Raw genomic sequence first — 15,707 nt, forward strand, 5'->3', positions numbered from 1 at the left:
TTTCCAAATGACTCCCTGGCTGTACTTATCTCTGTTATGCCATTCAGTTTCAAGCAACTGTGAAGGTTTTGGGTGGGCGCTGGAGCAGGATTTAATCTTCAGAACATTTTTCAAACCTTAATTTTCAAAAAGTGACTTTGGGGGAAAGGTTGCTGCTGGTTTTCCTGCTTAAAAAGTTGAGGTAATGGATGTAGAGAGTTTACAAGTGGTACCCCAGGTGAAGCACAGCATCCCAACCGGAGCTGGAATCAGAGCAGAGATCTCGAGTTCATCCTCAGTGTTGTGTCTGTGCTTTTCTTTCATATGCTTCTGGCCTAATGAAGCAGTTTCTAGATGCCATGTGGACAAATGAGCCAGATCAAACATCTGGCTTACACTCGCACCTGTTAATGGCCAAAAAATTACTCTTCCATCAGCAACATGTGAATGTTTGGCACATCTGCATATACAGCCCAGCAACAGCCACTTCGAGACGTGTCCCAAAGTGGACTCTGGGAAGGCAGGCCAGACATCTGTGAAATCTATGTCATTTAGGGGAAAAGGCCATTCAAGGGTGACATTTTGCAGAATCCAGGCCTGTTTTGGCATCTGCAAAAACTCTGAGAGGGTTTTCCACCTCTGAGCTGCTAAAGCCTGTAAAAGACTAATCTATTTTCTATGCTGCTCTTTAAATAATAGTAGTAATAATCCCATATCCAGATACCTTTCTTTATTTTCAAGACCATTTGGTCATTAAAAATCATCCCCTGCTTGAAAACAGTAGATGGTAAGAAAATAAACTTGAAAGGCATTTTCCTACATAAAAGATTTGTGGCCTCTCCTAGTGCCAGTGGAGCTCTGGACTTTGCCTTTTGTAGTCAGTTAGAAAACACAAGGATAACAGATATTGGAGGGGGGATCAACTCCCAGCTACTGTGAATTTTGGTATCAGGAATAATCTCCCTGTTTCACGTGTAGTTCTTCACAGGATGCTGAAGGGAACGCTGAGGGGACAGTCACTTCTCCCAGAGGTGTCTGGATTTCCATGAGGGATGAACTGAATCCCAGAAATGCAGTTTGATTCTGCAAAATGCTGCATGCCTTTGGCCAGCCTGGATTTCTGTGGATAACAGGGTTGTCAGCTTTTTAGCACCTTGCGAGTCAGGAGCCCATTTGGGGTGCTGGCTGTAAAAGATGCTATGGCAAAAGAAAAATATGTTTCTTACAAGGCTACTGGCACAGGATTATTACCTAGAGAGGAAAAGAGGAGAAAGCAAGTCGATAAGGAGCACCTTACATTAGACACATGTAGCACAGACTGTTTCACAGGGGATGGGACAGCTGAAAATTCTTATTCTTTTCCTGTTGGTGGATCAGATTCCTTCTGTAGAAAGAGGGCAGGGTGCCCCGGGGAAATATCTGCGTAGCCCGAGGCCCCCTCTGACATCAGGTCAAACATTCCGGGTCACATAACTGAAGGCTGCAGCATGAAACTTAATATTACAATGGATCAAGTGCTTCTGGCACATGGAGCTGACGTGCTCCTGCCCAGGCAGACTCAGCAGACGGGTGGGGAGAACGGAGAGTTCAGCCATGGCTGAGCACAGGGCTGGAGTGGGAACGATGGAGCCGACGGGTGAATAAACCTGAGCCGGGCTCAGGTCAGCACTGGTGCTTCACTCACTGCCAGTGGAAGGACTGTGGTGGTGGGAGATGAAAATTGGCTGGGGTGGAAGTGGGACAGGGAAATAATGTTGTGATTTAGGGAATAGTTTTCTCTGCCCTGTATGGAGCAAGAAAAAAAGCTCGAAAAAAAAAAAAAAGAGCCTTGATATGCCCGAAAGGAGGAAGCGCCACCTTCGTCTTGCCCAATGGCAAAGTCTAAAATCAAAGCCTAATAAATGTTTAGATACAGAAAGTGAAAAGAATAAATATTGCACATATTTAAATGTGACTGACAGGCATTGCAGTGAAGAGACTGATCCTGCACCAAGAATGTGAAGTGATCTGTCCCCTTTTCCAGAAAAATAAAGCCCAATGAGTTGCCTCTGAACCCCATTTTCAAAGCTCAAATCACTTTAAATCAATTTCTGCTGCAGATGTCCAAATAAGCTCCAGTTTCTACCAACTCTTTTCAGTAAAAATAGCTTATCCTCTGACATCTGGGAAAGGTGAAGGTGTTACCAAGTATTGAGCTGTCATAATCGCTGTCATCATTTAATTTCTGATTGTTTAAATTCCCATTAGTTAGATTTTGTTCTTCTTTTATGCTTATTACCATCTTCTGCTAGAAATGGGAGAGCGTGGCTGATGGGGAGGACTCCCATTTTCTGCAGAAGTGGCATGTAATGTTTTACAAATGCATTCCCTGCCTGCAGCCCAAAGCGCATTGCAGGCTGAACTCTTTAACATCTTGAAAGCTGAAAGCAATGTGGAAAAGTACAATTGAACAGCAAAACCCAAAGCAATTTTTACTGCAGAATTGCTAGTTCACCTAATAAAATGCTCAGGATTCCTAGAACTTTTAAGACCTCCTGAAACTTTATTGCCATTTAGGTTTGCTTCTGATTTTTTGTATAAAAGAAATCCAGATCTTTAGGATGATATGGTGTCAGCAGTGTTAATATGTGCTATCTTGCAGAGTGAGGCTGCTGGTGGAAAGTGCTGGATGTGAGCAGAGTGAATCTTAGAATCATAGAATTACAGAATATCCTGAACTGGAAGGGACCCACAAGGATCACTGAAGTCCAGCTCCTGGCCCTGCCCAGGACAACCCCACCATGTGCCTTTTGTGGCTCAGACAAGGTGCTGCTGCCACATGGGCAGTTTAAATCTTCTCATTTTCTCTCTCCTCCTCCTCCTCGTATTCCTCAGACCTTTTTCTGAAGAACCTTGTTTAAGGGTATCTGTGCCCTTTCAAACTTTCTTCCCTCCACTGAATCTTATAAAAGGCTCTCCATTTATTTCTGATTAAAGTTCTATAGGTTTTGACCAATTCTTTGCTATGTATCAACTGCTTTCCAGTGAGAGCAATTTAATTACTATTATGCTCCAGTATCTTGTAAACTTGTTTCTTTTGGAACCCTTTTCCAGTTCCCAAGAACATTATTTCCATGCCTTTATTTCTCTTGGATGGGCTCTCACATTGCAACTGCCCTGGGTTAATGCTTGCAGAAGTCTGAACTGCTGGTGTGGCTGGGATTATTATCCATTGATCACTTTCCAGTAACTCCCAGTGACTTGGTGTCCTGCAGGTTGGTATTTGAGCTCTGCCTTCGCTTCAGTTCACTTTCATTAGTATCCCTTTGATTTCACTCTTTGCAGTCAAGTCAAAAGCTCTCACAGAGGTAAAGGGATGTCATACATATTACATCTACAGAAATTACAAATTATTCATCACAGCTAAATTCAAAGGCAGCTCTGTCATCTCTCCTACTGCTTCTCAGAGCTGCTCCCTTCAAAATCCTGAAGCCTCCAGAGTAAAACAGTTCTGGCTGGGAGAGGTTTTTCTTTCAGGCGTAACAGAAGGAACGGAGCTTGAGAGGGACAGACCAGGATGTTTTAATCTGTTCTGGAAAGATCAATGGTCAAGGCAGCAAATCATCTCACAAACGCTTCTAAAGGTGAGATAGCTGAAAATCAAAGCAAAACCCAGATTTGTCCTTAGACCTGTCCTTAGTAATCCTGGTCAGGAAATCCTTCAGGGACACATTTCTTAATTATGAGCATGGAAGATTTCCCTGGCTTTGGGATAGTGAGCACTTCTCTCAAGTGGGATCGGACAAAGTGCACTTGGGATGGACAAAGTGCAAAGAGTCCTAATACTTAATTAAAAGCATACCCAAATTCACATTTCCCTGAATTTCTTACGTCTGCAGCACTGGCCAAGAAATCAATTGCCTCTTTACACAGGTGCTTTCAGGAACTTCATATGGGCTTCAGTGGGACTTTATATGGGCTCCCTGTGGTGGTGCAGACTTCCTAGCGCTTGTCCCTAAGGATACCATGACATGAGATGGCTCTTCCACCTGTGGCAGCACTTCATTCACATGCTTCTTTGGTTTTCATGCCCAAATTCCCACTATAACTTTCTTCAGGCAGCTCTACTGGGCAGTGAGGCTTTGGGAGGGACGTGTGATCCCCTTGGGGTCTGCATGCCCAGTGCTCCCCATGAAACCCTGATATCAAACCCTGCCTTGATACAAAAACTATACAAAATGGCTTAACTAACAGGGACCTGGGTTAAGCTTACACACCCAAACTTCCACTTTTTCTTCTGTTTTCTATGGAGGAGACCAGCTTCCCAAAACACACAAAATTTGATTTGAGTGTCGGTGAGTCTTGTAACCAGATAAATGTTTTATTTCCTACCCAAGAAACACTGCAGCTTGAGGATGAGCTGGGCTTTGGGGTGACCAGCTCTGATTCAGCCCCTTGTTTTCCTCAGCAGCCCCACGGTGAAAGTGATGCCAAACGGCAAAATAGTGGCGTCTTGGGGACAGACTTTGGTTTTGGTCGGGAAAACTGTGATTTTATGTTCCTCGGGAAAAAAAAAAAAAAAAAAAAAAAAAAAAAAGCAGCCAAACACAAACTCCCATGTCTTGTATCCTACATCAGGTTGTCTTTTTGATAAAACTCCTTTCCTCCTGTTCCCCTGCCCCTCGCAGAGCCCAGCGCTGCCGATCCCAGCCCCGGAGCTGCACCCGCGGCCCCGCACGTCGGCAGTGGCGGCCGCGGGGTGGGGGGCGAGGGGGGCTCCATATCGGCTGACCGGGGCGTGCTGTTTCCACAGCAACCCCCTCCCGTGCCCTCCGGACCCCTGCGGCTCCCCGACAGCCAAGGGGGCTGGGAAGGCTGCTGTAAATCTGCTCGAGATGGAGCGGCCGCCCGGTGCCCCCCCCCCCAGTACCCTCCGGTACCCCGGAGAATCTGCACTGAGCTTAGTCGTGGGTAAAAAGGGGAAAGAAATCTGTCCCCATAATAAGCCACTGAGGGTGGCTGCTTGACAACCCCAACCCCTTATACCCTCGTGACATCCCTGGAGGAAGCAGGTGGGATATTTTGGGGAGCAGTGTCAGCCTCGGGGACCTGACAATTCTGCATGTTTGAGCCAGTGGGAAGCTGGAACTGTCAGGAATCACCTGTGGGGCCAGCAGCTGCCAAACCCCACTTTTCCATGCCATTTGGGGAAAGATGGACTTTTGCATCAGATTATGGCTATGTCCAAGCTCCCTGGTAGGAAGTGGAGATTCAAGCAGGGTCACAGCTGGTTGTATCTCTTTGCAGGTGAAACTGCTTAGCTCCCTCCCTGGGAGGGAGGTGGGGTGGGGAGGAAGACAAGGGCTCAAATGTGCCCTGGGTGCAGGTGAGATCAACTGCTCCACTGAGCCCCTACAGCTGGGGCTGAGTCAGTTGGGAACACAGAGAGTGCCAGAGCCTGGGGTGAGCGGAGCAGACAGCTCTCCAGAGCAAGGTAAGGGTGAACTGGACTTTATTTATGTTTCCTTGAAAGGTTTTGTGTCGGTAGGGTGCTTCTTGCAAGGTCTTGCGTTTGTAGCATTGTTTTTTGCTGGTTGGAGAAGCCAGTGAGTGAAGGTGTGGAGCTCAGGCTGGTGTTGGTGATCTCTGAGGTTGGTTGTCTTGGTCAAAAGAGTCCTGGTTTTGCTGTGGTGGTAGAAGTTGGAGATAACTACTTAGAGGACTAAGTCTTAGCAGGAGGAGCTAGAGAGAAGAGTGATTTAATGCCTTGGTGTCTCACAGGGAGTGCTGTGGGGGAAGAGTTACGGCTGGATTTTCTTTTTTTTGCTGCGGTTGTGCTGCCCCCTTGTAGAAAATGTGAAATTTATGAGTGTTCTCTGAAACGGGATTATTTTATCTCCCTTTTGCAGAGTTGCAATGAAATATGAAACTCATGGTAATGGTTTTCTATTTCTGTTACAAATCCCTTCCAAAATGGATGCATTTTACTGTATGAAGTTGCTTGGACTTCCCAAGGGCCTCAGCCCTGCAAAGCAAACTGCAGCCATCTGTCCTTATTTGAATTCTTTGTAGGGCCAAGGCCTGAACTGGTTTGGGGATTTTATTTTACCTATTTGCTTAGAAAAAGGGATCTGTTATAAAGATATTAGTGTAAAAGGCACTAATTCTTTTGAGAGTTAGCGAGATGAAATCAGTGAAATAGGAGGTCCTAGCCTGGACAGGTGGGTTGGACTTGCTGCATTTTGCTGTGGTGCCTTTCCTTGGGCTTGTCCCAGTGCTGGAGGGAATTTTTGGTGGAGCAGCTCCCAGTCTGATGGCTGAGGTAGCACATTTCTCTGTGCCGTGGCTTCGATGGTGTCTAGACAAGAGCTGGTTACTGCCCAGTCATGTTCCTGAGGCTGACTCGGCACTGCTGTGGGCTCAGCACCTGAATCACAAAAATGCAGGAACTGAAGCAATGACTCTGATACAATCTCATGGCACAACCAGCTGGAGCTGCAGGCATTGCTGTTACTGTTTTAGCCTCAACCTTGTTCACCCCAGACCAGATCAGTGAGTTACAGATTTGGGTTGGTCAGGATTTATAGTTTCACATCTTAAATCTGATTTTTTTCCCTGATCACTTGGGCTGTTCACTTTTTTCCCCTGATCCTAATTGATATTTGCTTCCTATTACTTGGAAACCTCTCGAAAATGACAGTATCTACTGTGTGATTTGCACTAGACAAGTAAGGAGTTTGTGGAAACACTTCGGGAGAGCTGTTTCCACACCTTGCTGAGTTGATTCACTCAGGAGTCAGCAAAGGCTTTGGAATTCTGTATCTGCTTGGGATTTGCACCGAGGCATGGGGACGGAGAAATGCAGTAATAGTTTATCTCCCTCTTACGGCCGAATTGCGAACAGCCACGCTGTGAAAAGGAGGGAAGGGAATAGGGAGTCCCTGTGCTTGTAAGTGCTGGTGGTTGTGCATAGGAGAGGCCCTGATTGCTCCTGAGCTGTTGAGCTGAGCTCTCTTTTAGAAAGCTGGTAAAATATATTTTTCACTACAGTATAAACCACAAAATATCTGTGAAAGAGTTAAACTGCTCCAGTCTCTTGTGAGTTTGAACCAGGAACTGGCTAAATACATAATCACAGAATCATCAAATGGTTTGGGTTGGAAGGGACCTTAGAGATCACATAGAAATGGCAGTTTTGTTTCTGCTTCTTTTGGTGAAATCTGCTTGAGTCAGTGCCTGACCTGCCAAGGAACTTGATACTGGTCAGTAAAACAGCTGATGAGGGCAGAGAAGGGCTTGGCTCAAGCCTTTACATCGAGTTACTCTTTCCATGTCACTCAGCAGCACAATGGTGAGATGTCTCCTGAACTGATTATGTTAAATTAATGTTGTGGTATTGAACCTGTGGTATTGAACCTGAACCAAACGACCCAGTCAGAAACCTTCTCTCCAGTTGCAAAAGGGCTTCAGGAACGCATGTGCTCAGGTGAAACTGGTCTTGTTGAGATGATCAGGAGCTGTGGTGGCTGCCTTCCTCTGTTGGTAACCTGTTCCAGGTTGTTATCTGCATCTCTGGAGTTATCACAGAACAGTTACATAGCCAGTGTCTCAGGAATCATCAATTTATTTTATGTAAGAATTGCATGAAAAAATAAAAAAAAAATCAGAAAATTCCTACTAGTAATTTACAGAATCAGTTTTACTTCAAGAATGTTAGAAACACGTTATTCATCATTTTAACTCCTGCTCAGTACTTGTAATTAAATTTATCTTGGACTAAAATGCGTATGTTTGTAAAAATAACCTGAATTGCTTTGTGTGTTTGGTGATATGCATTACATTTACATTTTTCAGGAATAATGGGAGAAAGGCAGCAGATTTCTGCTCTCAGTTTTTCTAACATGACAGCATTTGGGACACTGTCAAAGTAACAGACACCAGAACTGTTGTAAGGCTGCAGTCCAGGGTTTGATAGGAAAGAAGGGAACATAGATGGTGTGAAAGTAAGGAAAGTTCTGCAGTGCTGCAAGTGCTGCTTATACTGAGATGTCTGCACAATGTGAGAACTGCTTCTTGAATTCAAGTGTCTTAGGCCCCTCTGCCTCAGCAAACTCCTCAGACTGTCTTTAACACATCCAGCACAGCAAAAACTGAATCGTACACTAACTTTAGTCCAACATTCTGCTACAGGAACAGTTTCACTTCTGCAGTGGGTACAAACTTGTTCTTTTGTTCTGGTGTTGAGATTTCTATACTATCACTGAGTTATTGAGGCTGGAATCCTGATTGTATCAGTCACCAGGGACAGATGCTTATCATCAAAGGGCTCTTCCTCTACCATCTCCTCACCATAAGTTTTGTCACTGTCCCATTATGTCAGGTATACTTCCAAAGCTTGTTACTTCCAAGGCTGTGATCCAAAGCAAGGACTTCAGACCTCAAACATTAAAGCCTATGATCCCAAATGTGGATTGACTGCCTGAACTCATTAGGTGCTTCAGTTCTGCTCTGAAGGTTCCCATAGTCACTGCAGCTGTGCACAGGCTGAGCCTCGCCAAAGGCACCAGCAGTGTCAGTGCTCAGATTAACACAGCACCACAGTCAAGAGAGAACAATGGAGAAATCTTTCAAAAACCACAATGGCTCAGTCTGTTCTCCTTAACTCATCTGCTAAAGCACTCGTCAGGTAGGAAATGCAGGTTCAGATTCCCCCCTCGCTGCAGTAAATCCAGTTCTACTTGCTACTTTTAGCAACTGAACTGGTGTCCTTGCTCCCTGGCTACTGCTGTTGTAATACAGAATTTGCCTAAGCACAGTCAGAATCCTTTTCATTTGCTCTTTCTAGAGTCTTGAACCATTTTTACCCTCAAATAAATGGCTCAGTTTCAAAGAAGTGGTCGAGACACCCTACCAAGGAGGTAAGAGATCTTTTTCTGCCAAGAGCTGCCCTTAAGGCTCTAAGGAAAAACATCTACTACTGATTTGGAGAGCAGTCTTTAACCACCAAACCAACATTGAGGAGAGAGTCCTTTACTCATTCAGTCTTCATGATATTTTAGATTTTTTTAAAGACATCTTATATGGAAAGGAATACTAATAACCATCTTATTTCATGATATGAAACAGGCCCACATTGTTAAACCTGGATTAACCCATGAGCTGTGTAAGGTCACACTTTCACCAGGTTTCCAGCAATCGGGACTCTGGGATTTCTTTAAGTAGTTTTTCCTTAAGAAAAAAAAAATCTAAAAAAGCCAGGGCTCAGAGATGCTTTTTGAAATATTTTATTGCAAAAAGGTGTGGACATTTGCTGGCAGAATAGTTGATCACATTCTCTATTTGACTGTCATCCAGAGGACACTGCATGCATTCAAGCTGAAAGCATAGGACAGTTTCCACCAGGCACCTGAGAAATTTCACAGGAAAGAGAAGTCTTTAAGCTGATCATCTGCTCTGCTGCCCTTTGCTTCCCAGAGCTACTTAGGAAATAAGAGTTAAATCAGCTATAGTCATAGCCAACTGTAAACGTGTTCCTGTGATGCAACAGAGGTTATCTAGATAATTGATCCTGAAGCTTTATTTCCAGTTTTAAACAGGAAATGTACTTCCTAAAGCAGGCAGTTACACCTGACTTGGCATCTGCTACTCAATGCTGTGTTATGCAGCCGAGGTGCAAGATGCTTCCTCTCATCTGGCTTGTATCCAAGGACATCTGACAGCTCTTACTTGAATATCCCACCCCAAAACCTCTTTCCTTTCTTCATGCTATTAGTATCATCTCAAACCACTTCCCTACCCCCTCCAGACAACAGCCAACTCCCTTTTCCTTCCCACCCCCATGACTAATGAATACATGCTGCTCTCTGCAGTTCACAGCAAAAATATCTTCACACTCTGGCTGTGCCTCTGCACACAGAACTCCAGGTGCACCTGAATTTCACCATTTCAATGCCTTCCCACAGGTCTGATAAAGGTTATTCATCTTTGGCAGACAGCAGTCCTGCACCAAAGGGAACAGCAATCCATTGCCAATCTAACAGGGCGTGTTGCAACTGCAGCTGCTCAGTATCAGAACTCCCTGCAAGAAAAAAAAGAGAGTTTAGAGGACGTACAGGTACAAGTCATTGCATCTGGACAGACTAGAATACATTAACAGTTGCACTTTGCTGAGGGTTATAATGGACTTTTAAACTACCTGAACCACATAAATGTGAAGATCTCAGGCCTTAAAACTGCAAGTCAAAGGTAAAAAACTCAGGATGACAGTACAGGCACTTAAAACTTACACTGTTGAGCCAAACCCCATGCTAGTTGCTCTACTAATTCCAAGCATTGGAACAGCTATTGTAGGTTACTTGTTCCTTCTTAATAAATCAGCTGCAGATGAGAAAGAATAGTTTTGCTTTCAGAAAGCCTGGCAGATGGAACAATTGACAATTAACTTCCTTTCATGCAGTATGGCTTTAGGTTCCCCAGCAAAGCTGCAGACTGGAATTTCCCATCAAGATAGTGGTTCCTCAGTAGTGTGCACATGGGCCTCAATATTCAAACCAAGGTTTAGATCCAGGGCCTTAGCAAAGATGGGCACATAGTCATTTGTGCTAAGACAGAGTAGCAATTATGGTCCCTGGAGTTATTTTAATCACAAAAGCCAGAATGAACTTGTTTGCAACAAAGGCACCCTCAGTCCTTTCAGCTGGAAAGAGACAGGTTGCTCTATTTAAACCAGTTAATTTGGAATGAACTTATTCACCCCCAGAGATGTTAGCCTTACTCGACTGGGGATTATTTCGGTCACTAACAATTCAACACTCCAGTGTATGTTCCAAAGAAGAGATATCTAAACCTTTCAATGCTAAAGCACAATAACTTGTCACCACTCTACTTTTGGCTGTGTTTCAGTAAAGGATATATATTTTTAATCCATTTGATATAGTTCTGAAGGCTAACGAGCCAATTCCAAGTCAATCACTGCTGGATATGCTTTTTTTTCTTTTGGATGTGCTTTACTGGAATAAAAGGCCTTTTGGCCTGCTCTAAAATCAGCACTGGCAGAGTCTACAGTGTTCCTTGATAGCTGTTTTACATCATACCTATGTCTTCAGTCCCAGTGTATTTTTAGCAGACACTTCAGTGGGAGCAGCTCAGATGACTGTGACATTGACAACACGCTGCTGATCAAAGTGTCCTCCCTGCCAAGCCAGGGAGAACCAATGTCTCCTCTATCTTGCATTATATAGAGATGAGGTACATGAAAAATGTAAGCAGTAAGTGCAGAGATACAAGACCTTTAGGAGGCATCCTGAGATGGAGCAGGAGGATCCTTATTCTCAGGCTCTGGAGGAGGAGCTGGCACACTTTCCTCTTTCTTTTGTGCAGCCAAAAATTCATGAATCGCCCTCTCTATCTGGGGCCTGAAGATGTGGTTTAGTTTTGGATCCACCACCTGAGAAATAATTCTGTCCACTCCAGCTTCCAGCATTCCTGACCTTGAACAAAGACAAAGAAGTCATTCAGCTCCTCCGAAAAACTTCTCCCCATCTCCTCCAGTAATTCTCCAGAGCCCTCCTGTCAACTGCAATTAGCATTAACATGGTGAGAACTGCAGCCTACTCAGTAGATCCTTAACAGGGAGTTGTTTCAATCACCTATTTCCCCTCACCCCCTCTCACTGCTCCCTACAGAATTAACAACTCACATCTGGTCTCCCAGGTACTTAAATGGCACGTTGGACAAGAGCCACTTTTAATAGGGCTCATGTGGAAATGAGGTCAACATGAAAGCAAACAAACACATTTTGGCACAAACAAGAGAAACAAGCTATTCTGAGGAGGAGGGCAGGTGAGAGCACAATCTTTTCTTTGGCTGACCAGAGGGAGAAGAGCCCTGCCCCCTAATAACAGGACTGCCACTCGCTCCTTGTAACTGTTAGTCTAGACAGATGGGTATTAATTATAAAAACAAGACATTGAGCACACAGCAAAGTTTCTGGACTGAACACTAGTAATTGAAGTGACTTATTACTTCAGGGGCTGCGTCAGACTCTTGGATTGTGGGGCACAGGCTGTCTAGAAGGCTTAAGTCATGTCTGCAAGGGAGCAGGGGACAGGAAATGGAGATGTTGCCTGGCACTGGGAAAAGGAGCCACAGGACTATTAAGGCCATGAATGCTGGTGAGTGAGAGGGTGTAGGGTCAGGGCACATCGTGTCACCTCCAGGTGACAGCACAGCTGTACCTGCATGAAACATATCTGGACTCCCTCAGAGCTCAGTCTTGCAACTCCAGGAGTGACAGGGACCCTTCAAACTCCCCAATACTGGGCATACTCTTCACACTAATGGCCTGCTTAAGAGCACTTTACACTCACCACAGGCCCTCTGATGTAACATTCTTCAACTATCCACTTAATTCTTGTGGTACAGTAACATGAAATAAGAGCGAGCATTGAGACAAACGTATCTCAAGGACTCTGAGTAATGACAGGAAATTCTGTACTTCTATTGGAGAACATCCCTTCTCTAGTTACAGATTAAACAGACTAATGTGACATACTTGTGATTTACAGGTTCTAGGAGGTGCTCTTGAAACAGTTTGTTCTGTGTCCCAGACATTCTGTTAGTTTTCCTTAGAAGCAAAAGTGCCATGATCGAGTTCTCAACTGCCTCTCTCCCCATGCCTTTTACCATAAAGGTTTTCTCCTTTTAATAAGCCAAAACTCATATTTCAGACTGCCAGGAGGCAGCAGCAAGAGATACTAAACCTAATTCTTTCAGCAGCAGTTTAATCTGGCTTTCTCTGATTTCATGCTGGAAATGAATCATAGAATCCCAGAATGGTTTGTGTTGGAAGGGACCTTAAAGATCATCCAGTTCCACACCTTCCACTATCCCAGGTTGCTCCAAGCCCTATCCAACCTGGCCCTGAACACTTCCAGGGATGGGGCAGCCACAGCTTCTCTGGGCAACCTGTGCCAGGGCCTCACCATCCTCACAGTAAAGAATTTCTTCCTAATATCCAATCTAAATGTACTCTCTGTCAGTTTGAAGACATTCCCCTTTGTCCTGTCACTCCAAACCCTTGTACAAAGTCTCTCTCCATCTTTCTTGCAGGCTCCCTTCAGGTACTGGAAGGCCACCATTAGGTCACCCCAGAGCCTTCTCTTTTCCAGGCTGAACAATCCCAATTCTCTCAGCCTTTCCTCATAGGAGGAAAGGCTGATCATCTTGGTGGCCCTCAATGTAGTATCTTAAAATAGCTGAACAAAAGCTTCTCTCTGCTGCAAGAGATGAGGTGATTGTTGCCTGACAGTGGTTGGAGTCTACACACACAAGCTTTGGCATCTTCAGGATTCTTTCTTTAAAGTCTCTTCCCTTTTCTGAAGATACAGATCAAGGTCATTCAGCTCAGTACATCAGGCACAGCACTGGCTATTTGCAGCAATAGTTTGGCAGGACAGCAAATACAAACACTTCACCAATCAAAAATACCAATTTCAGATAAAGTAATAATGTGCATTTTGAGATTGCATCCCCTATTACAATGAAACTCAGGAGAGCACGGCAGAAAGTCTTGTGAAAAGCTTAATTCTGCAAACTCTTACTTGGCTTAGGGGATGTGTTACTTATCCAGCAGCTTCAATGCCATTTTACAGACTGTGCTCACTTACTGAATCACACTCTGCCTGAGCCCGTTCCGTAGCTGGTTTTTGTTCATGGCTGGGTTCCATTCCTGTTTGTCCAGGTGGGTCGATACAAAGTTGTCGACTTTCTGCCTCAAATTTTGATAGGCTGGCTAAAAAAAAAAAAATCAAAATAAATCCAGTTGAACAGCTAAAATACCTCATAGCAGTGTCCTGCCAGGGCCCTTCACAATTCATCTGCTGTCACATACAGACTGCTCTGTTGTCTATATTCTCCCTCCTTTCACTCTCCGGACAAAGAGAATCTTGTTTTGCCTGAGAACACAACTGGCACAGAACACTCAGGGTGTTGTTACAATAATTCAAATATCTGGACAGATTGGTTTTTAAATTGTTGTCTGCTCATGGTATTACTTAGTGAAATGAAAACTGTGCAGACAGGAGTTGTTTAAGTAAAGTTCTTGTTGTCTGCAAACCCTCCATCACAGAATTCCTTGGAAACTGGCTGAGCAATTTCACTAACAAAGAACTTGAATTGTTTGCCTCTGTGGCAGTAACAGAGAAGTTAAGAACATATAAGAATAAGGAGATAATTATTTGAGTTTTATCTGAGGGAACTTAATTGCACTTAACAGGAATTTAACTGACAAACCCATATAAATACACAGGACCATCCACATCCTGGATGCAAGGAAAGGACAAAAGGGTGACATTTATATTTCAGGGTCTGACGTGCATATGGGATGATGGGCTGGTGACAGAGGTGTGGTGTCTGTCCTGGGTAGCACTGACAAAGCTGCTCTGTGCAGGTGACCTGACAGCTCCAGGAGTGGTTTGTTGCTGGGCCTGGATGACACCTGCAGCTCCCAGGACAGGGCTCTTGCTGAAAGAGTAAAAAGTCTGGGGAAAGCAAAATCCAACAAGTGCTGAATTTTGACAGGGCAACTGTGAACTACCCAACTTCATGTGGACAACAAATGCTCAGGGGTTCACGTGGTGGCTGAGAAGAAATTAATGCCAGAGAATTAGTGTCTGAGAAACAGAACAGTCTGAGTCTCATTAGAGAAAGGTTTAAGTGTCTGGGTTTGAAAATTGGAAATACAGGAATGAGTACTGGAAATACAGGAATAGGCTAAAAAGTAGCACTGTTCTTATGGGAAACTCTTTTCCTAATAAGGCCTGGGCTGGGACATGAAAGGCTGAGCCTGTTCTCGGGCCTGTTCCTCCCCTGGGGTGTGGATATCGCTCCAAGCCGGGATCTCCTCGGGAACAGCCTCGGGTGGGGGTCACAGCGGGGCCACGAAACACCGCGGGCAGAGAGAGCAGCCCCCGAGTGCGGGACCCGCGGGGTGCGGGGGATCCCCGGCCCGGCCGTACCTTGGTGTCCACGTCGGCCAGGCAGTCCCGCCGGAAGCCGTCGAAGAGGCCGCGGCTCTTGAGCTGCTCCACGATGATGGCGATGAGCTGCGGGTCGCCGGGAGGCAGCGAGGCCGGGTCGGTGGGTCCGGGCCCCGCGGCTCCCGCGCCACCCCCGCCGCCCCCGCCCGGGGCGGCCCCGCCGCCACCGCCGCCGCTCTCCGACATGGCCCGCGCCCCGCGCCGCCGGCGCGCCCCGCGTGCGTCACCGCGGCGAGGAGCGTCACGGGGAGGCGAGTCCTCCACGGGAGGCGCGTTACGGATCGTGGGCGGCCGAGCGGCGGTAAAGAACTACAAATCCCGGCGTGCACCGCGGCGCGCCCCGCTGGGCCGAGGGCGGGCGCGTTTTTTGTTGCGAGGCATCATGGGAATTGTAGTTCGCGCCGCGCCATGTGGGCTGCACCGGCGGCTGTGCGGGAACGATGGGGATGGGGATGGGGATGCCGGGATAACCCGGCCAGGGCGGTCACAGGGTGTCGGGCACGCAGGGCTCTGCTCCTCGTGTCCTTCCGGCGAAGGGTCAGCCAGCCAGAGGGCACGGGTGCACCTCAGCATCGCACAGATGCTCCAGATGTGCAGCTGGAGGGTCAGGGATCCCCTGTCCCAGAGGGTTATCAGCCAGGATATCGGGATATGGCAGTGGGTTTCCAGCCGGGTTGTGACTCCAGTGTGGATTCTGTGCCGTAGTGAGTG

General features: G+C 45.9%; 1 protein-coding gene across 2 annotated transcripts; it reads right to left on the minus strand.

Moving 5' to 3' along the window:
* Nucleotides 1–9,226: 9,226 nt before the first annotated feature.
* On the minus strand, nucleotides 9,227–15,197 carry BOD1 (biorientation of chromosomes in cell division 1). 2 transcript variants are annotated; one of them, XR_010434519.1, is made up of 5 exons: nucleotides 14,976–15,197; nucleotides 13,626–13,750; nucleotides 11,247–11,447; nucleotides 9,889–10,036; nucleotides 9,227–9,364 (listed from the first exon to the last, which is right to left on the minus strand). XR_010434519.1 is itself a non-coding variant. In XM_064671771.1 (4 exons), exons 1-3 carry the CDS (start codon nucleotides 15,180–15,182, stop codon nucleotides 11,249–11,251), a joined length of 531 nt encoding a protein of 176 aa, XP_064527841.1. In that variant the 5' UTR covers nucleotides 15,183–15,197; the 3' UTR covers nucleotides 9,227–10,036; nucleotides 11,247–11,248. The 2 variants fall into 2 exon arrangements, 1 of the variants encoding a protein (XP_064527841.1); XM_064671771.1 differs by having other exon boundaries at nucleotides 9,227–10,036.
* Nucleotides 15,198–15,707: the final 510 nt, after the last annotated feature.

The sequence above is a fragment of the Pseudopipra pipra genome, chromosome 15 (assembly GCF_036250125.1).
Source record: "Pseudopipra pipra isolate bDixPip1 chromosome 15, bDixPip1.hap1, whole genome shotgun sequence".
In the NCBI taxonomy this organism is placed as follows: Eukaryota; Metazoa; Chordata; class Aves; order Passeriformes; family Pipridae; genus Pseudopipra; species Pseudopipra pipra.